This window comes from Anabas testudineus, chromosome 24, assembly GCF_900324465.2.
Source record: "Anabas testudineus chromosome 24, fAnaTes1.2, whole genome shotgun sequence".
Taxonomy (NCBI): domain Eukaryota; kingdom Metazoa; phylum Chordata; class Actinopteri; order Anabantiformes; family Anabantidae; genus Anabas; species Anabas testudineus.
Window position 1 is genome coordinate 19,181,788 of NC_046632.1, and position 21,678 is coordinate 19,203,465.

General features: G+C 40.4%; 1 protein-coding gene across 1 annotated transcript; it reads left to right on the top strand.

Moving 5' to 3' along the window:
* The first annotated feature begins 1,484 nt into the window (after positions 1-1,484).
* Positions 1,485-18,178, top strand: LOC113149216 (protein NLRC3-like). The gene is made up of 12 exons (XM_026341157.1): positions 1,485-1,583; positions 1,672-1,785; positions 2,044-2,160; positions 5,092-5,196; positions 7,137-7,250; positions 7,549-7,621; positions 7,761-7,980; positions 8,530-10,336; positions 10,437-10,610; positions 11,849-12,022; positions 12,518-12,564; positions 16,795-18,178. The coding sequence occupies exons 1-12, from the start codon at positions 1,495-1,497 to the stop codon at positions 17,322-17,324; spliced, it is 3,564 nt and encodes a 1,187-aa protein (XP_026196942.1). The 5' UTR covers positions 1,485-1,494; the 3' UTR covers positions 17,325-18,178.
* Positions 18,179-21,678: the final 3,500 nt, after the last annotated feature.

The window sequence follows — 21,678 nt, forward strand, 5'->3', positions numbered from 1 at the left end:
ATCCCAATGAAAAACTGAAAATGGAACATGAGAGCTTGTTCTCCGTTTTTTGAAAATAGAAAATCACGTGTCTTTTTCATTTTAAGCTGAAAAACGAATGATTCACGGGTTGGTGATGATCCTGACCACAGTGACCAACCTGAGCTGTAGAGAACAGATCTGCAGCACGATGGGACAAAGGGAAACACTGCTACATTTATTTATTTCTAGATCAACTGATACCAAACTTCTTATTAATATTATAATAATATAATATTATTATATTATATTATAATTAGTATTTTATTTTATTATTAATTTTCAGAATCAAAAATCTGTGTTAAATGAAGAATTGCCTTCATTTCCTGTTGGGCTCTGCTTTTTTTGGCTTCTGGCCAGTCTTCATTCTTCACTTTTAAACTATAAAATGACATTCATACATATATAACATTCAGACATTCGTGCCTTCACACATCAGTTTCTATAAAATAAATTCATCTTATATCTGACAAAGTTATAATTTTCAGAAGAGGTAGAATGATGAGAACAGTTGGATCTACATGGGAGCTTGTGAGACATAGCTGCTGACCTGGTATTTTGAATTTATTATGGAGTAAACACAGGGTCAAACTTTAATTTCTGTTAAAGTAAAAATGTAAAATCTTGGGCCTCTACAGAAACGTTTCTCAACATTGTGGACTCCATCTCAAACTGAATCACACCAACTTTATGGTCTGAGAAGGTTTATGCTGTTAATGTTTGACCTGATGTGTTCAAAGTTCTTCACTCCACAGGTCACAGCTGTTACCATATTTCCTTTAAGAACTCTTAAGATTAAACACGGATATGTGGAGACTCGCTGAGAATTACGTTTTTCCTTTGGCTGAAACTGCTGAATAATTTTTGCTTCACTGATTATTTCCACATCAAAAGGTAACACAGCTGATTATTATATAAATGATTATTCTTCATTTCCTTTTGACTGTTGTTCTACTTTTGATACAGATTAATGTGTGGTTAATGTGTACTGCGTGTTTCTACAGTCACTGGACACTTTATTAGGTACATCTGTAAAATCTAATCCAGCAGCAACTATGGGAACAGAGGAACTATGAGAGAAAGTTAATAGTTAATATAATAGTTTTTAATAGTTATGAATGGTTAACATAATGGTTATTTAAGTTAATACATTAATAATTAATAGGTAATATAATAGTTATTAAAACAGTTAATGTAATAATCACTTGTAAGTCGCTTTGGATAAAAGCGTCTGCTAAATGACTAAATGTAAATGTAAATAATAATAGGAGCTGCACCAATTGTTAGAAATTGGTAGAGAGGTAGAGAGACATTTGTTGAGATGAGGAACAGAGACTGATTTAACAGTTAAACCTGTTGACCACAGTTCTGTATGTAAGCAACTGATTCTGGGTTCAACAGGAGCATTTTAAAAACAAGGACTCATTTACAAATTCTTCAATAACAATGTGTTTGTGTGAAGCTCTGGACTCTGCTATGGATCAGTGTGAGGACAGAGAGGAGGGAGTCCCTCTCTCTAAATCCACTCTGGGTGGGGACCATGAAAGCCAGACCCAAGCTCAGAGGTGAGATGAGGATCTCTGTCCGTGAGTCTTCTCCAAACATCACTGTACCATCATTATTCACACTGGAAACTGTGTGTTTTGTTTAAAGCGAAGACCAGGAGCACAGACCAGCTTCTAGTTCAGCCAAAGTGTCTGTTAAGGGGCTCCTGTCGTTGTTTGAACAGGCTGAATTAAAATATGGACGGCAGGCTGCTGATCAAAGGTGAGTTTTTTGTTTTATGGCTGTTCTCTATCTGTTATTTTATTCTTCACTCTTCATTTTTTTATTTATTAACCACATTGAAAATCTCGGTATTTTAATGATCAGTTTAGCATCTTAAAATAATAACACACATTTAATGTCTTTAATATCTGAGCTATGTCACACAGTGAGCAGTCAACCTGTAGCGAAACATATGACCACACAACGTTAGTAACAGTGATGTCCACAGTACATTTTTAATTCATGTTCTGTTTTTAGCCGTTTCCACCAGAGGAGACCAGACCTTCCTAAATCCAGCCCTCTGTCCATAAAGAATGACCAACCCATGAGACAACCTGCTTTAGTCAAAGGAGGACACACCCTGGCTGATCAACGGTACAGTAACAACACAATTCAATTCAATTCAGTTTTATTTGTATAGCGCCAATTCACAACAGAAGTTATCTCAAGGCACTTTACAGTGTTAAAGGTTTAAGACCTTACAGAGTATAATTATACAAAAAATGATAGAGAAAACCCAACAATCCCATTTGAGCAAGCTTTAGGCAACAGTGGAGAGGAAAAACTCCCTTTAGAGGGAGAAACCTCCAGCAGAACCAGGCTCATAGTGGGCGGCCATCTGCCTCGACTGGTTGGGGTGATTGGAAAGAGGAGGAGAGAAAAGAACAGAAAGCACAACAACAACAAGCAGCAAGAACATTGGACAGGTGAATTGGATTCTGGAGATGTTCAACTCCAGGCCGAGGATACCTGCAGAAAAGTACAGAGAGAGGGAGACAGAGAGGAGGAAACACAACTAAAAGAGAGAGAAGACACAAAGTTAATGACATGCAATGGTGGCATTTGAATGGATAGAGGAGAAAGGAGAGAGGAGAGGAGCTCAGTGTATCAGTAGAGTTCCCCCAGCAGACTAACCTATAGCAGCAGAACTAAGAGATGGTTCAGAGTCACCTGATCCATCTCTAACTATAAACTTTATAAAAAAGGAAAGTTTTAAGTCTAGTCTTAAATGTAGAGAGGGTGTCTGCCTCCCGAACCTGAACTGGGAGCTGGTTCCACAGGAGAGGGGCTTGGTAGCTAAAGGTTCTGCCTCCCATTCTACATTTGGAAACTCTAGGAACCACAAGTAAACCTGCAGCCTGAGAACGGAGAGTTCTGCTTGGAAGATATGGAACTATGAGGTCTTTAAGATAAGATGGAGCCTGATTATTAAGGGATTTATAAGTTAGGAGAAGAATTTTAAATTCAATTCTGGATTTAACAGGGAGCCAATGGAGAGAAGCTAACGTAGGAGAAATATGATCTCTCTTACTAATTCCAGTCAGAACTCTGGCTGCAGCATTTTGGATTAACTGGAGGCTCTTTAATGAGTTATTGGGACATCCTATTAATAATGAATTACAATAGTCCAGTCTGGAAGTAACAAATGCATGGACTAGTTTTTCAGCATCACTTTGAGACAGATCCCTGTGAAACTCCGTAGCTGACTTTGCTGTGCAGGGAAGACTCATCATTAAAATGTACAAACTGAAATCTATCTGATAGATACGATTTAAACCACTCTAGTGCTGTTCCTTTGATTCCAATGACATGTTCCAGTCTGTGTAATAAAATGTTGTGATCTATAGTGTTGAATGCAGCACTAAGATCTAACATGACGAGTATAGAGAGTAGTCCATTGTCTGATGCTAGTAGAAGATCATTAGTAACCTTTACCAGTGCTGTTTCTGTACTATGATGTACTCTAAATCCTGACTGGAAATCTTCATACAAGTTATTGCTACGCAGGTGGTCGTACAATTGCTTAGAAACTACCTTTTCAAGGATTTTAGAGATAAAGGGCAGATTGGATATTGGTCTATAATTCACTAAAACCCCTGAGTCCAGAGTAGGCTTTTTGAGCAGGGGCTTGACTACAGCAACCTTAAAAGCCTGTGGTACGTAGCCTGTTCGTAAAGATAGATTGATCTGATCTAATATGGACGTGCTGATCAAAGGTAAGACATCCTTGAGGAGTCTAGTCGGGATGGGGTCTAAGAGACATGTTGATGGTTTAGAGGAATTAATTACTGAAATTAATTCAGAATGATCTACGGGGAGGAAGCAGTCTAAGTACGAGCGTGGATCTAGAGTTGTTGTACAATCCATGCTATATGCAGGGAGGATCTGATCAATTTTTTCTCTAATAGTTACGATTTTATTTGTAAAGAAATTCATGAAGTCATTGCTGCTGAGAGTTGAGGGAAAACTAGGCTCAACCGAGCTATGACTCTTTGTCAGCCTGGCTACAATGCTGAAAAGAAACCTAGGGTTGTTCTTATTTGCCTCTATTAATGAGGAGTAATATGAAGTTCTAGCTTTACGCAGGGCTTTTTTATATATTATTAAACTATCTTTCCAGGCTAGGCAATATTCATCTAAATTGGTGGAACGCCACCTCCTTTCCAACTTACGTGATTTCTGCTTTAAGCTACGGATTTGTGAATTGTACCATGGAGTTAACTTCCTCTGACTCACTAGTTTCTTTTTCAGAGGAGCAACAGTATCAAGTATTGTTCCAAGTGAAGCAGCATGACTATCAACAAGATAGTCCACTTGTGCTGGAGTAACATTGAAATAACTGCCTTCCTCTGTGTTGGTACATGGCTCTGAAATAAAAGATGGAATCAGTTCCTTAAATTTGTCGACTGCATTTTCACATAAACATCTACTGTAGTGAATCTTATCTGTAGGTTTAGTAAAGTCTGGTACTGTAAATTCAAATGTAATTAGATATTAGATAATAGAAATGGTCAGATAAAAGAGGGTTTTGAGGAAAAACTATTAACTGATCAATTTCCACACCGTATGTCAGAATAAGATCAAGGGTGTGGTTAAAACAGTGAGTGAGTTTATTTCCATTTTGAGTCTAATAGTGAATTAAATGCAGTGTTGAGGCAGTTATCATCAACATCTACATGGATATTAAAGTCACCCACTATAATGACTTTATCTGCACTAAGAACTAAATCAGATAGAAAGTCTGAGAATTACTATGAAAACTATGGATTCCGATATTACACACTGATTCAACGTTAATTTTGGTGACTGCCGATTGACATAATCACAATAAATAAATCACTTCCGATCACTTCTGATCTGAGCATCATCAGAATAATTGTAGCCATGATAACAAGTGAAACTGTCTAAGTACAAAGGCTCTAAACTCAAACAAGGTCATTATTTTTCAAACAGTAACATGTTGAGAATATGCTGACAGTTTTGTTTAGTTTCCAGACTTTTCATAATTGCTTGTTTTCTTGTCAGAGTTAATGTGACAGTAGACTCTCCTGATACCAGCTCCAAGAGGAGGGACCAGTCCATGCCTCAACCTACTTTCTTTAAAGATGAACTCCACTCAGCTGATCTGAAGTAAGATTATAATACTAAAACAAGAGGAGAGAAACTAAGGTACTGTGAAACCACGTATCCTCTTAAGCAAGAGTGCTGGGTCCTATCCCAGCTGTCCCAGGGCCCTGAGATTGACATATAGAGACAGACATTCACATTCATATTCACACCTATGGGCAATTTGGACCAATTAACCTTATGTGCATGTCTTTGGGTGGTGGGAGGAAGGACTTCCTACCTTAACTAGGAATACAATCCTTCTAGCATTTTTTTGGTTGACCCCAGGTGCTGGTCAGTCACATGCCCAGAGGGGTGGTGGGGGGCACGTCCAGTAGGCATCCTTATCAGATACCCATACCCGTTCAACTGGCATCTCATCCTGAGATACCTTTACACCGTACTGAATACTCATATTAGATGTCATTTTATGGCCATGAGTGAAAGTGGGAACAGTTGTAATGGTGAATTGACACCTTTGCCTTCAGGGCCTCTCTTCACCACAAAGGTCCCATCAATGCCTCATTACTGTCGATTTAAACAAATCATGAAGTTCATGCTTTGTTTTACTCTCCCAAGTAAACAATATACAGCATCCTTAAAGTCTTTCACTTGGGACACCAGAAGAAATTCTGGTGGAAGGAATGTTTAGAGGTTGTCCTCAACCCCACTTACATGCTTTCTGTAGCGGAAATAGAAGCTGAGGAGTCAGAGGTTGGGTTTTCCATCTTCTGGTCTGAAGTCATCGAGGTAGTCAGTCAACATCGTGTGGCAGTTAGGGGCAGTAGCCCTAGAATGGCAGGCCACGGTGGTAGTGCCTTTTCACAAAGGGATGGGAGGGTGTGTTTCATCTACCCAGGGGGAATAACACTCCTCAGCCTCCCTGGGAAATTCTAGGCCAGAGTGGTGGAGAGGAGAATTTGGCCAATAGTTGAACCTTGGATTCAGGAGGAGCAATGCAGTTTTTGTCCTGGTCAATAAACACTGCACCCACTCTATAACCTCAAAAGGGTGCTCGAAGGTTCATGGGAGTTCACCCAACCAGTCTATGTGTGCTTTGAGGGATAAGGCATTTGAACGTGTCCCTCGTGGCATCCTGTGGTGGATGTCCTGGGACTAGTCCAGAATCATCTGTTAAGAGCTTTACAGCCTCTGTATGACAGGAGCAGGACTTTGGTTCACATTGCAGATGATGTCGTCCTCTTGGCATCTTCAAGCCCAGACCTTCAGTCTAAGGCATGGTTCTCAACAGGCAAAAGGTGGCTAGCCCTCCCTAGGTTGGAGGAAAAAATCCTGCCTCAAGTAGAGGAGTAGAGGAGGAGTATATCTGGGCCTTGTTAATGAGTGAGAGAAGAATGGAGTGTGAGATTGAAAGACAGATCAGTGCATCAGCAGCAGCATTGCAGCCGATGTACAGATCTGTTCTCGATTTACTGGTCCATCTACGTTCCAACATTCACCTATGGTCATGAGCTCTGATTCATGACTAAAAGCCTGGATGAAAGTGGTCGAAATTAGTTTCCGCTGCAGGGTTGCTGGGTGCACCCTTAGAGAGTGAGAGTAGAGTCACTGTTCCTCCACATCAAGAGGAGCCAACTTAGGTGGATTGGGCATCTGTTGCGGACACATTGGATGGACATTGGGTGGACTGTCTCTCAACTGACCAAGTGAGGGTTTAGTATTTTGGGGACCCGACTGAAATGCCAGACACAAATGAATAGAGAAAAAAGGAATTTATTGAATGAGGGGCGAAACCGACTAGAAAACAAAGTGACAAAATAATACAGCAATTAACTTGGCATGGCGGAAATACACAGTAAATATACTGTTGCCCCTGCAGAAGATGGATGGATGAATAAAATACAGTATATTAGCAATATAACACTTTTAGGCTCGGTATTTTGCACAAAACAACTACTGAGATAATGAGTTTAAGTAATTGATCAGTGTTTCATTTTAATCAGGATCCATAAGCAGAGGCTGGACTTATCTGAACCCAGCTGTGTTTCCATTAAGAGTGACTGGTCCATGGATCGACCTATTTTCATCAAAGATGGACACCACTCAGCTGATCAAATGTAAGAATTGAATATGAATTAAAAAGTGTAAAGAGCAGAACATGCTTCCTGTGGTTAGAGGTGCAAGGTGCTATTCTAAGCACCATCTACAACAATTAAAGTTTTCATATGCATGCCAGCCTCAGTCTCGTCCATATTGTTCTCTGTGCTGCACATTATAAATTTATTACAAGCAGGGGCCCTTTCTCCACCTTCCACAGTAAGCATGAATCAGCTCTAAATGTATGGAAAGTAAATCTTAGACTTAGTTGAATTTAATACCTCTTGGAAAATGCTTTTTTGTATGTTTGATTCACAGAGTACGGCAGGAAGCGTTTTCCAGTGGTGAACCTGCCGAAACTGATCGAACCAACCTTAATTCCATATTTATGGTGTGTAGATGTACAAGAACACCTATTACTACAAACTTCAATTTACTGACTTCATTATGCTTCATCCTTTAGGTCATCAGACATTTAGTCTACTGTGCGACAAATGTAAATCTAATAGGTTTATATGTTCTTCTTCCAGCTGCTTGAAAAGAACATTGTTGGCTTTATAAAAAATGAGCTTAAGAGGTTCCAAAGAGATTTGAATCCAGATTCCACAGATAGCCACAGTGAGGAAGAGGACATGGTGGACTATGATGATGAATATCAAAGAAGGACATGCAGAAAGGCATTTCTGAAGATCACATTGCACTTCCTAAAGAGAATGAAGCAGAAGGAGCTGGCTGACTGTCTGAAAAGCAGTAAGGGACCTTTTTTTATTGTTTTCTTGCTTCAAGCCTATTTCCAGTGCATTGACGCTCTGTTTCCTGGTTTCAGACCAGGTGTCTGTGAGACACTTCACCTCACGTCTCCATGTTTGTCCTCCATTAATCAGACAGCATGTTTTTGGTGTCCTCAAATCATGCGATTCATAGCGTTTGGTCATGTTTTGGTTCAGTACGCGTTCTCACCAGGAGGACCGCACCAGAGTTCGCTAGATGATCCAGATCGAGACCACCTCATTTTGCGGGTCTCAGTGCGGTTGTTTTGGTGTGCATTCGAGTGCGATTGCCGTGTTTACACCGGACAAAACGAACTGCACTAAGAGGGAAAACGAACTTGAGTCTGATTTAATCGAACTAAATCCTGTAGGTGTGAAAGCAACCTTAATCAGTTTGTGTTTCAGATGACTTGAAGTAGTAGTAGTAGTATTAGAAGTAGTACTGTGACATAAAAGACCAGATTGGTGCATTACACACCTGTTTGCATTTAATACAGCTCTATTATTGATTTAAATATTGCTCACTCAGGAAATAGAGCTTCAGTGTGCCAGTGTAAACTGAAGTCAAGCCTGAAGAAGAGGTTCCAATGTGTGTTTGAGGGGATCCCTAAGGCAGGAAACCCAACCCTTCTGAACCAGATCTACACAGAGCTCTACATCACAGAGGGAGGGACTGGAGAGGTCAATGATGAACATGAGGTCAGACAGATTGAAACAGCATCCAGGAAACCAGACAGACCAGAAACAACCATCAGACAAGAAGATCTCTTTAAACCTGTACCTGGAAGAGAGGAACCAATCAGAACAGTGATGACAAAGGGAGTGGCTGGCATTGGGAAAACAGTCTTAACACAGAAGTTCACTCTGGACTGGGCTGAAGACAAAGTCAACCAGGACATACAGTTCACATTTCCATTGACCTTCAGAGAGCTGAATGTGCTGAAAGAGAAAAAGTTCAGCTTGGTGGAACTTGTTCATCACTTCTTTACTGAAACCAAAGAAGCAGGAATCTGCAGGTTTGAAGAGTTCCAGGTTGTGTTCATCTTGGACGGTCTGGATGAGTGTCGACTTCCTCTGGACTTCCACAACAATCAGGTCCTGACTGATGTTACAGAGTCCACCTCAGTGGATGTGCTGCTGACAAACCTGATCAGGGGGAACCTGCTTCCCTCTGCTCGCCTCTGGATAACCACACGACCTGCAGCAGCCAATCAGATCCCTCCTGAGTGTGTTGACATGGTGACAGAGGTCAGAGGGTTCACTGACCCACAGAAGGAGGAGTACTTCAGGAAGAGGGTCAGAGATGAGGAGCAGGCCAGAAGAATCATCTCCCACATCAAGACATCACGAAGCCTCCACATCATGTGTCACATCCCAGTCTTCTGCTGGATCACTGCTACAGTTCTGGAGGATGTGTTGAAAACCAAAGAGGATCTAAAGCTGCCCAAGACCCTGACTGAGATGTACATCCACTTCCTGGTGGTTCAGTCCAAACTGAAGAACATCAAGTATGATGGAGGAGCTGGGACAGATCCACACTGGAATAAAAAGAGCAGGAAGATGATGGAGTCTCTGGGAAAAGTAGCTTTTGAGCAGCTGCAGAAAGGAAACCTGATCTTCTATGAATCCGACCTGACAGAGTGTGGCATCGATATAAGAGCAGCCTCAGTGTACTCAGGAGTGTTCACACAGATCTTTAAAGAGGAGAGTGGACTGTACCAGGACAAGGTGTTCTGCTTCGTCCATCTGAGTGTTCAGGAGTTTCTGGCTGCTCTTCATGTCCATCTGACCTTCATCAACTCTGGAGTCAATCTGATGTCAGAAGAAGAACAATTACAACACCGGTTATCTAAAGTATTCAAAGACAAACCTAAAAGAACTCAACTCTACCAGAGTGCTGTGGACAAGGCTTTACAGAGTCCAAATGGACACCTTGACCTTCTTCTTCGATTCCTCTTGGGCTTTTTACTGGAGACCAATCAGACTCTTCTGCGAGGATTCATGAAACATACAGGAAGTAACTCAGAAACCAAACAGGAAATAATTAGATTCATCAATGAAAAGATCAAGAACAATCTGTCTGTAGAGAAAAGCATCAACCTGTTCCACTGTCTGAATGAATTGAATGATGGTTCTCTAGTGGAGAAGATCCAACAGTACCTGAGATCAGGAAGTCTCTCCACAAATCAACTGTCTCCTGCTCAGTGGTCAGCTCTGGTCTTCATCTTACTGTCATCAGAAAAAGATCTGGACGTGTTTGACCTGAAGAAATACTCTGCTTCAGAGGAGGCTCTTCTGAGGCTGCTGCCAGTGGTCAAAGTCTCCAAGAAAGTTCTGTAGGTGGATGGATAACTACATGTACAAATTATATGTATTTAATTTAGTATTAATGAGAACACTCAAATATTATGTTGTTCATCACTGATTCTTCCTCAGGCTCCGTGATTGTAACTTGACAGAAAGAAGCTGTAAAGCTCTGTCCTTAGTTCTCAGCTCCCAGTCCTCTTGTCTGACAGAACTGGATCTTAGTTGCAACTACCTGCAGGACTCAGGCGTGAAGCTGCTGTCTGATGGACTAAAAAGTCCACACTGTACACTAGAAACTCTCAGGTGAGGATACAACTTTCCTTTTAAGCAAATAACTGTTAGATACTACTTTACATGCAGTTTTATGGAGGTTAACATTTCATGTATTATTTAACATTTAAATAATGCAACAAATGAAAATAGCATTGACAGAAAAAAAGGTACCCATTGAAAAAAAATAGACAATTGGTTTATAGTGATATTTCAAACTCAATTTCCTCTGTAATTATCACCACATTCTTGTAACCAGTAACTTAGTAGTAGTCATTCTGCTGTTTGGTTTCAATGTGTGCACTACACTGAACGTGGACCAGAGACAGCAAAGGAGAGAGTTGTCTGAGATCACAAAGAAAATAAGACTTTAGGATTATACAAAAGCAGCTTAACATTCATGTCACTAAGGTTGCAGAAATTATTACATTACAGGGCTGAGGAACTGCAGCAAACAGCCTTGAAAGTGGCTGTAAGAGGTACCCCAAATTGAAGATGATAGCATGATGGTAGATAAAGAGCAAAGGAAAATTTCTTAAGTGATAAAAGCTCGAGTGCAAAGTCAAATGACATCAGTTGCTGATTGCCCAATTGGTCACTTTTCAACTGAGGCTCCACTGGTCCTCACTAAAAAAATAAAATACAAAAGTCTGCAGTTTCCTGAAATGAAGAATAAAAAAAAAACTGGAGCTGTTTTACAAGTCAAATGAAGTATATAAGTAATATATATAGTATATAGTAATATACCTCCAATAAGGTGGCTCAGTAATGTTTTGTGGTGTTGAATCTGTGCAGGTCACATTACATTACAAGGAATTTTAGAGCAAAATGTACTGTCCAGTGTCAGAAGGCTCAGTCTCAGGTGCAGGTCATGAGTCCCTCAACATGATAGTAATCCAAAACACAGGTAAACATACAAACAACTATTACAATTAAACATGGGACTGTCCTATGAATTCTATTAAACTAAAGTTAATCAAGATAGCAATTTGCTCAAGAAGAATGGTGCAAACCTGGACCAGTGGACCAGTCTTGGCATTTTAGGTGCAGTGAATGGTTGTGCAACAAAATATTAGATGTGATCTTCCATTTCTGGGTCACTTGTTCTATTATTTAAAATTTTCTGCTGAATCAAGTATCTTTCTGGAGGATTCTAGTCCATGTTAACTACATATAGACAGAATCTAGTCACATAGAATTGAGATGTTCCGCAGATTTGTAGGAGAATTTCCTGTTTCCACATCCATAAGGCTTTACTGTGTGTGTTGTAGGCTGTCAGATTGTCTGATCACAGAGGAAGGCTGTGCTTCTCTTGCCTCAGCTCTGAGCTCCAATCCCTACCATCTGAGAGAGCTGGACCTGAGTAATAACAACCTTCAGAGCCCAGGAGTAAAGCTGCTCATTGTTGGACTAGAGGATCCAAGCTGGAAGCTGAACACTCTAAGGTATGAACACACAAAAGCTTAGCCTGTTAGGTCAATCCTAACATTTCAACAATGTTGGTAATAGCCCAAGTTGAATGTACTACATGGAAAATAGGATCTATGTATTAGGCTCTTTTCCAACTATCCCTGATCTACGTGGATCAGGTGTGTTCAGCCAATCACAAGCAGGGTTACACTCAATTTCTCTTCTAATTGAGTGATTTTCACAGAAATGAACAAGGTGGAACATCTGGAAATAAAACTAAATAAATAAAACTCTGTGGTAGAAAAAGGGGGTCACAGCTTGAAGTGTAAGAACTGCTTGACAAAGCTGGATTAACTGGATTCTGGATAACTGATGAGTCCCTGGGTGTAGTTCACGAATAGAGGGGGTCAATGGAGGATTGTGGGAAACTGAGTTCATCTGACTATGAAAGGAAACTAAATATAAAATATTAATGAAAGCACATATTTGTGATGAATATACTATTCTTTATGACTGTGTTGTTCCTCCAGGGTGGATAATGATGGAGACCAGAGGACAACACCAGGTCTGAGAAACTGTAAGTGTTTCATAAAACAGCACGTTCAATTTATTACCGAACCGGACAGCAGATTGAACATTTAGAGTGAGCATTATAGAGCTATCCCAAACAGTGAGCACACATTTTATGAGATGAGTCGCTAGGGAATGATGTGAACTTTCATTTTTGCTTTACTGAAGATGCTCCATGTTGCTCCACTTTGACTGCATTATTACAACTTAGGTTCTATCTTCAATTGTCTTTAACTTTTCAATTCAATTCAATTCAATTTTATTTGTAGAGCGCTTTTACAATTGACATTGTCACAAAGCAGCTTTACACAACCAAAGAACAGTACATGAACAGTGAATGTGTATGAGTCATAATAATGTGATTGTCCCTGATGAGCAAGCCGAGGGCGACAGTGGCAAGGAAAAACTCCCTGAGAAGGCAACAGGAAGAAACCTTGAGAGGAACCAGACTCAACAGGGAACCCATCCTCATATGGGTGATTACATGCTGTGTAGGCAGCAGGCAGTCCAGTATAACAGTTAAAGTCTTTTAAGTTAATATGGAGTCCAGTTAGTTATTGCAGGCAGACTTGTTCCATTCCTTGACTGTCGAGCGTTGAGTCGAGACCTCCGAGAAACAGCTTCCGACGTCCGCCGAGGCCGGGACCGACATCAAAGTAGCTTGTGACCAATCCAGTCTCCAAACGCATCCCAAAGGGCAAAAGGTGGATCCAGGCGACGAGATCTCCAGCCAGAAGTTGGGCATCAGGACGAGTCAGACAGGTCCGGAGGGCAAAGGGTGGAATGACGTGTAGCTCGACAGAGAGACAGGAAGAGGGAAAAGAGAGAGGGAGAGGGAAAGAGAGAGAAGAGGAGAGATTGCAGTTAGTTGTATTCACAGTCAGATAAAGTTTGAGGTGAATGTATATTTAGTGTAGTGCAGCAGGGACTCCGGCAGGACTAATTATGACAGCCTAACTAAAAGGGTAGGTTCAGAAGGAAACACAGAGATGAGGGCTCACTGGGATGTAGAGCAACCGAACATTTCACCATCAACAAACCTGAGTGATCAGTGAGAGTTGGGAAGACAGCATCTAAACATACCAGTTCACCATAATGCTCTACGTCCATGAGTCCTTCCCAAATCTATTTACTCAAATGCTTGACTAAATAGGTAGGTTTTCAGCCTAGACTTAAACACTGAGACTGAGTCTGAGTCTCGAACGCTATTTGGAAGGCTATTCCATAACTTTGGGGCTTTGTAAGAAAAAGCTCTGCCCCCAGCTGTAGTTTTTAGGATACGAGGTACTGACAGGCAGCCAGCATCCTTTGAGCGAAGTAGGCGTGGTGGATCATAAGACACTAGCAGTTCACTTAGATACTGCGGCGCAAGACCATTTAATGCTTTAAATGTCAGAAGTAGTATTTTAAAATCAATGTGAAATTTCACGGGGAGCCAATGAAGTGTAGATAAGATAGGGGTGATGTGATCGTATCTTCTGGTTCGAGTGAGGACTCTCGCTGCTGCATTCTGAACTAACTGAAGCTTGTTTATGCACCTGGTTGAACAGCCAGACAGTAAGGCATTACAGTAGTCCAACCTAGAGGTGATGAAAGCATGGACTAATTTTTCTGCATCATTTAGTGACAAAATATTCCTTATCTTGGCAATATTTCTGAGGTGAAAGAAAGCTGTCCTGGTGACATTATCTACATGAGCTTCAAATGAAAGACTGGAATCTAGAATCACACCAAGGTCTTTGACTGTTGCACTAGATGTAACAGAAAGGCCATCTAGAGTTACGGTGATCTAACATCTTGCTTCTAGCTGCAGATGATCCTATAACTAGTACTTCTGTCTTATCAGGATTTAGCAGAAGGAAGTTAATTAGCATCCAGTCTCGTATATCCTTTACACATTGCTCAACTTTATTAAGCAGTTTGATCTCATCTGGTTTTGATGAAACATATAACTGTGTGTCGTCAGCATAACAATGAAAGTTAATACCATGTTTAGATAATGTTGCCCAGAGGAAGCATGTAGAGGGAAAAAAGCAGGGGGCCTAAAACTGTACCCTGTGGAACACCAAACTCCACTGGAGAGCATGTGGAGTAATCGCCATTTAGATCTACATACTGATAACGATCAGTCAAATAGGACCTAAGCCAGGAGAGGGCCGTTCCCTTAATTCCAACAACATTTTCTAGTCTGTGAAGGAGAATACTATGGTCAATGGTGTCAAAAGCTGCACTGAGGTCGAGTAGCACAAGAATAGAGACACTACCCTGATCAGAGGCCAATAGGAGGTCATTTACTACTTTAACAAGTGCCGTATCTGTGCTGTGATGAGGCCTAAATCCTGCCTGATAGAGTTTGTGTATGTTATTTCTATGAAGATACGAGGATAGCTGCCCAGCTACTATCTTTTCGAGAATCTTAGAGATAGAGGGGAGGTTTGATATCGGCCTGTAATTGGACAGCTGACAAGGGTCGAGATCAGGTTTCTTGATTAGCGGTTTAATAACTGCTAATTTAAAACACTTTGGGACATACCCACAGCTGAGTGAGGAATTTATGATTGTCAGCAGGGGTTCTATTATTTCTGGCACTATCTGTTTTAGAAAGTGTGTCGGTATAGGGTCTAATGTACAGGTTGAAGATTTTGCAGAAGAGATGAGTGAAATTAGTTCATTCTCTTCAAGAGGAGTAAAGTAATCCAGGTACTGATCTGCTGAGGTTAGCTCGTCACCTGCGTCAACTAAATTGTCTGGTTTAAAAGCTTGAATTTTCTGCCTTATATTTACAATTTTGTTATTGAAAAAGTTCATGAAGTCCTCACTACTGCACAACGTTGTTGTGGAGATATCTGCAGTAGTTTTCTTTCTAGTTAATTTGGCTACTGTATTAAATATAAATCTAGGGTTATTTTTGTTGTTTTCTATGAGAGTGGAGAGATACGTTGATCTAGCTGCACTAAGAGCTTTTTTATAGTTCAGGATGCTCTCCTTCCATGTTATCTGGAATACTAACAATTTAGTTTGGCGCCATTTACGTTCTAACTTTCGAGTAGTCTGTTTTAAGGCGTGCGTGTCATCGTTATACCAGGGAGCGAGTTTCTTATCTCTGATGACTTTTCTTTTAACTGGAGCTACATTATCTAAGGTATAACGGAATGACGACTCGAGATATTCAGTCGCCTGGTCTAGTTCTGTGGTGTCAGACGGTGATCCAATCAAAGTTGATTACTCAACTCTTTAACCTGTTGATCCAGTAGCGTGTCAGTGGTGTAAAGTCTGATAGTGGATTAAAGTTGTTGCAGACATAGGAAGACTCGATTCCTATAGCTGCATGAAAACCAAATATCAAGTGGTTGCTGAGAAGTGAACATGCTCCATATGAAGATTTATATATCCGTGGTTAGGACACTCCTTGGAATAACTGGCTAAATACAGAGGAGGTTGAGTTGTTGATGTGATGATCTGCTGTTTGGGATCCATGCTCTATTGATTCCTTGTAATTGCCTAATTATTTAGCCTCTGGAGGCTCATTGGTTGCTGTGATGATTATTTGAGACGCATTGTAAGAAACATTTAGTAGAGAGGAGGTTGAAGTAGAACTGATGGGAAGGATGGATAATATGTTCGAATGACTATTCTGTAAAGCAAAGTCAGGGATGAGAAGAGTGATGAAATCAACTGAATGATTTTTTTTCACTTTTTTGTTGCTGGAGTAGGAATCAGAAAAAGGCTGAAACAATCTTTGTTGTTTGTTGCTACAGTGGTCGAAGGGAATGTCTTTTCCTTTTAGGGCTTTATTTTCTAATCTCACTCTCTGATTCTGAACACTGAGATTGGCAATGCTATGATTAGTGCAGCCAGCTGTCTGTTGCAGCATTGAGAGTGGGACAGATCTCATTGGTGGAGCGTGAGTTTGTCTACAGTATACATCACAGACAAAAAGTGTCACTCATACCCTGACATTTGTCTCTGGTCGTTGTCAGCTGGATGAAAATCAGGTCTTTACTGGATTTGGTTATTGATTGTTCTGCAGTTTGGGATCCGTGCTCTATTGATTCCTTTGTAATTGAAGGTGGTGTCAAATGTTGTTGACAGATGGTAAAAGTAGACTTGGCAGGTGATTAGATCTGTGGTTTACATGATGCTCTAGCTCTAATCTAATTTAATACATAAATAATACACCCATCAAGTGTATTTGGTGATGAACTTTTGCTTTATGAACTGTTCTTTCCTCCGCCAGTTGTCTGTGATCTCACACTGGATCCAAACACAGCAAACATACACCTTAAAATTTCGGACACCAAGAAGAAGGTGGAGGTGGTGGAGGAGCGGCAGCCGTACCCTGATCATCCAGAGAGATTTGATATCTTCTGTCAGCTGCTGTGTAAAAACGGTCTGGCTGGTCGCTGTTACTGGGAGGTCGAATGGAAAGGAAAGGTTGATATTGCGGTGACTCTCAGAGAAATTGGACGGAAAGGATATGCCTGCAGGTTTGGAGGAAATGACCTGTCCTGGTGTCTGAGCTGCTCGGATGATGATTTTTATTCCGTCTGGCACAAAAACAGACAGACAATCATACAATCCTCGGTCTCTCACAGAGTAGCAGTGTATGTGGACTGTCCTGCTGGGACTCTGTCCTTCTACAGAGTCTCCTCTAACAAACTGATCCACATCCACACCTTCAACATCACATTTAATAAACTTCTGTACCCTGGGTTTAGGCTGTGGTTTGGTTCAGTGTCTCTCTGTTCAGAGATTCTTGCTGAGTAAAGAAACTCACACTTATATTCATTTTCCTAACCCTAACATTGAGTGTGGTCCTGGGTGTGTAAGACTTTAGTTTAATAAGTCTGCACCTAATGATTCTATTTTTGTGCGACTGATTTAATCTTTTATTTTTGATTAGCTGATTAATCCTTTGGTTAATTACAAATTAAACTGCTCCTACTTGTACATGTAAATCAGTGCTGCCATTCTAGCCGTTAGCATCTGCTGTCGGGAGTCTTTCATTTAGTTCTTACCTGAAGTACAACAGATGAGAACTTATCGACAGCTCTCAGGCACCGAACCCACTAACAATTCATTGTACTGTAATATTAATACGATTAAGAAAATACATAGTAGTGATGAGCAAATGAAGCAAGGAACCAGTAATGAACCACTTCACATCAACTGTCTCAAAAATGGGTTCATTCAGTCAAAGCTTTGTTTCAGTGACAATTAGTCTTGAAGTAAGAGACAGCAGAAACATGTCTTAATTATGTGTAACTGGGGTTGGTGTGAATGATGTACATACATTTTTTGGTCCAGATTAGTGATTTTTTTCACCACTAAATTTAGTTGTAATGCACACAGCATGCCTTATTACTAAATTTCTGACAGTGGCATTTAACCTTTCCCTCAATTCTCCTCCACCATGAGTGAGATCTTAGGAGCTGCAATGTTTTCAGCAGTGTGGTCTTTAGGGAATGGCAGCTCTCCTACAAGTACTGTGACCAGCTTTGCATTGACACACACATAATGACAAGTAACTGTAAGATATGCATCCATATTAATAAGGTCAGGCTCTGCAGTTGAGCCTTGGTCTCCTCCTCCTCATATTTGTCCTCCACCATCTCTTTTAAAACCTGTCTAGATGGCATTTGTGTAACGTGTTTAATAAATCACTGTGGAACAACGTATGAATTAATGTTGCCTACCATTACTTGTGTTTCTCTACATTCTCCCATGCTTGTCTCCGAAGTGCCTCAGCACTGATGACGGATTATTGTTATGAGCCAATTGCTGAGGACACAGAAAGCACTGGACCCGTGTAAAGAGCAATATGAAAAGAAACAAATGTTAGATCCATCACTGTAATGCTGCATAATTCATCATGTATATATGAAGACTGTTGTACTGGCCGTACTGACAGTGTCAGGTGTCCATTAAAACCAAGAAGTAATAAGACACCTATCTTATCAGGGCTGATGAGCTGAAAGTGTCCCCACATTTGACAACAGCTTCTCTTCCTAGCTGGAAACAAAAGCGGTGATGACAGCAACTACGCAAACTACTACGACAACAAACCCACATATTGTGATTTATTTTCAGTGATGATGTCGTGCTGTTACGCTCCAAGACAGTTGAAAAATACAAATCATGAGTTATATTGTTGTTTAATAGAAACAGTTCTCAGTGGGTCTGCACATAATTTGAAGGTTCTGGAAGGCACCAGGTGCCAAACGGTGAGGAGGAGGGAGGATTTTTCTTTAAAAGCAAAGTTAAGATCATTTATTTCAATGTGGGGTATAAATTAGTTTTATTAAGAATTTTATGAATTTGTGGTGGATTATTGGATTATTGGAACGTAAATATTTATGGATTTGTCATTTGTTTGTCTAAAATAATTTAGACGAAGAAACATGTCATGGGGGCTGCTGCCTAGCGTCATGGGGGCTGCTGCTAGCGGTGGTGGAGACACTCACCTGGACGACTGAGGATCTTCAGCGTTTTTGAAGCATTCGACATCATCTGTGGCCTAAAAACGTCATATTGCATTTCACCGGGTGGAGAGCATGAAGATGAAGCTTCATTTGGGAGGGGGGGGGGGTGATTTTTCTGTGTGCTTTGAGCTTGGCATCATTGGCTGCTAGGATCAGTTGCCCCCGCTGTCCATCGTGTCCTGTCTCGTTTTTTTACTCAGGTTCCTGTTTGTTTGGTTGTTGGTGAATTCAAAGACCTGGCTGCTCTGCACCTCCTGCTTTAACAGTCATGTTAACACAGTTGTACATATACAGTTTTTTAGAACGTTAATATTTTAGGAGACACAAAAACAGCTTAATTTATTTCATGAAGCTGTTGTAGATCTGAATACATTAAATTAAACTCTTCATACTTAGTAGTCTGTGTGGTCAATTTTTAGGAGAATGGCTTCTGGAAGGGAACTAAAAATCAGACACACATACCTCAGAAAATCCTACATTAATGTCACAATATTTCTTTGGTGAATTTGACTGATTATGACTAGACTAGAAACTATGACTGACTAGAAATGTGAATTAATGTAAATGTATGCCTGCATAAATAAGTAACCATTTATTAAAACATGACTGGTGCAGTTGGTTTTAGAAGTCACACAATAAGTAACACTAGATGGAGATCACCTCCTTGCAGTGACTGTGTTTCAAGGATTGCAGCATAAATACTCCATAAATACTGCATATGGAAGTTGCTGGAGTCAGTATCCTGGGACACTCCAAGCAACCTTCTCTCTTCTCACAGAGAGAAGGTGAGAAGATTCAAACCTCATCTCCCCTCTCTGATTATGATCGATGTGAGATTACTGGACAATAAGATGGACGAACTGACAGCTCTGGTGAGGATGGAGAAAATCTTTACAGAGTGTAGTTTGATGTGTTTCACAGAGACATGGCTGCATGATGGTGTTCCTGACTCCAGTGTTAATATAGACGGTTTCAGCACCGTGCGCTGGGACAGGAGGCGAGAGGGGAGGGGGGGGGGGGGGGGGGTGATGTTCTCATTAACAGGTGGCGCCATCCTGGTCATGTAACTGTGAACGAGCGTGTATGCAGCCCAGATATTGAACTGCTGGCTGTGGGATGACTTTAATCACGCCACCCTCACCAAGACACTTCCTACCTTTACCCCGTTTGTGAGCTGTCTGTCAGGATGGGTTGAGTTTTCTGTAATGATGTTATTCTGTATTTATGTTGGTGTGGATCTTCTCTGGTTCTGGTTCCTTTTCTTTCTGTCAGTGTTGAGAACAACTGTAATGAGGCAAAACAATTTCCCTCTGGGATTAATACAGTTTTTTGAATCTTGAATCTTGAAAACCGAACATGTGAGAAGTGGGCCAGCGAGGGAGGCCACTAAGATACCTGTGACCCCTCTGGAGTTAAAGGCTTCTGCAGTTGAGATGGGAGAAACCGTAAATACTGCAACAGCTGTTTAGTTTTATCAGCAGTCAGACAGTAAGTCAGCTGTGTTACTGTCTGCTAAGTCCTCTTTTAGCCACTGATACAAACTACTTTAAACTGCATTGTCTTAATGATCCTTTGATACATATTTATTTGGTTAATGTTTGATTTGAGTTGTTCTGGGTTCTTCATTCCAAAGTCCAGAGCTGCTTTGGGATTTCCATTATGAACTCTTTGGATTAAGATGAATACAGAGAAGCGAGACTTCACAGATTTCTGAAAATCTTACTGCTCAACTTTTTAAAAGATAAGGTAACAGATTTCTCTTGTTTCACTGTCTGCAGGCATCAGCGTTGAACCGATCAACAGCGATCATTATTTATAGTGAATTTCTTCAATGCTGATGCAGTATTGGTTTTACCAACATTTACATTTTTCCAGTTAGTGTTTTTTTTATCATTCTTTGTTTATATGACAGTAATGTTATTTCTACCAAAGCGTACATGGCTTTATATCAGAACCATGCAATCATAGAAATTATCGAAGTACAATACAGGTACGCAACGAACAACCCAAACTGGATTCTAAAGATTTAAAATATGATCATTGCTTGTATCAAAGCGCATAAATAAAGCTGTAAAACCACTTTACTTATTAACTAGTCCGGTAAATGCTATTGTATGGAGTTAACAAGTTAACCAGCCAACCAGTTTGAATTGGTGCGTATTCATTTTCTTACAATACAAGGTCTTAATAAAGTCATATCACAGTTTTCATGTATAATATTTACTAACTTAGCTAAAACTACCACAACCAGATAAAAAGTTTCAAACCAATGTTTGTGCTACAACTACATAATAAATGAAACTCGCTAAAATCTAAGAACAGGGGGCAAGAGAGTAAATAGCTAGGAGAGAAAAAAAGAAATTAACTGTAAAGAACAAGATAAGTGCACAAAGGAAAAGGAAATAAGAAAGTAATAACAATAAGAAGAAGAATAAAATAATAAGAAAGGAAGGAACCAAGACTTCACAAGAATCACCTACAGATGTCCTATAAAGGGACCTTAAACAAGCACAAAGGAATGGGAGGAGCTAGTATGAAACAGGAAGTGGCCAGGTGAGATGTGTGAAAGGTGTGTGTGCAGGAGCAGAGGCAATAGGAAACCAAAGACATGGATCATTACAAGTACTGATAATAGTACC

What these genes read in the sequence shown, in the direction of transcription:
- LOC113149216 (XM_026341157.1), top strand. Translation starts at nt 1,495, where the DNA reads ATGGATCAGTGTGAGGACAGAGAGGAGGGAGTCCCTCTCTCTAAATCC. An exon ending in CGGCAGGCTGCTGATCAAAG is followed by an intron (nt 1,786 to 2,043) that starts GTGAGTTTTTTG and finishes TTCTGTTTTTAG; the next exon opens with CCGTTTCCACCAGAGGAGAC. An exon ending in TGTACACTAGAAACTCTCAG is followed by an intron (nt 10,611 to 11,848) that starts GTGAGGATACAA and finishes TGTGTGTTGTAG; the next exon opens with GCTGTCAGATTGTCTGATCA.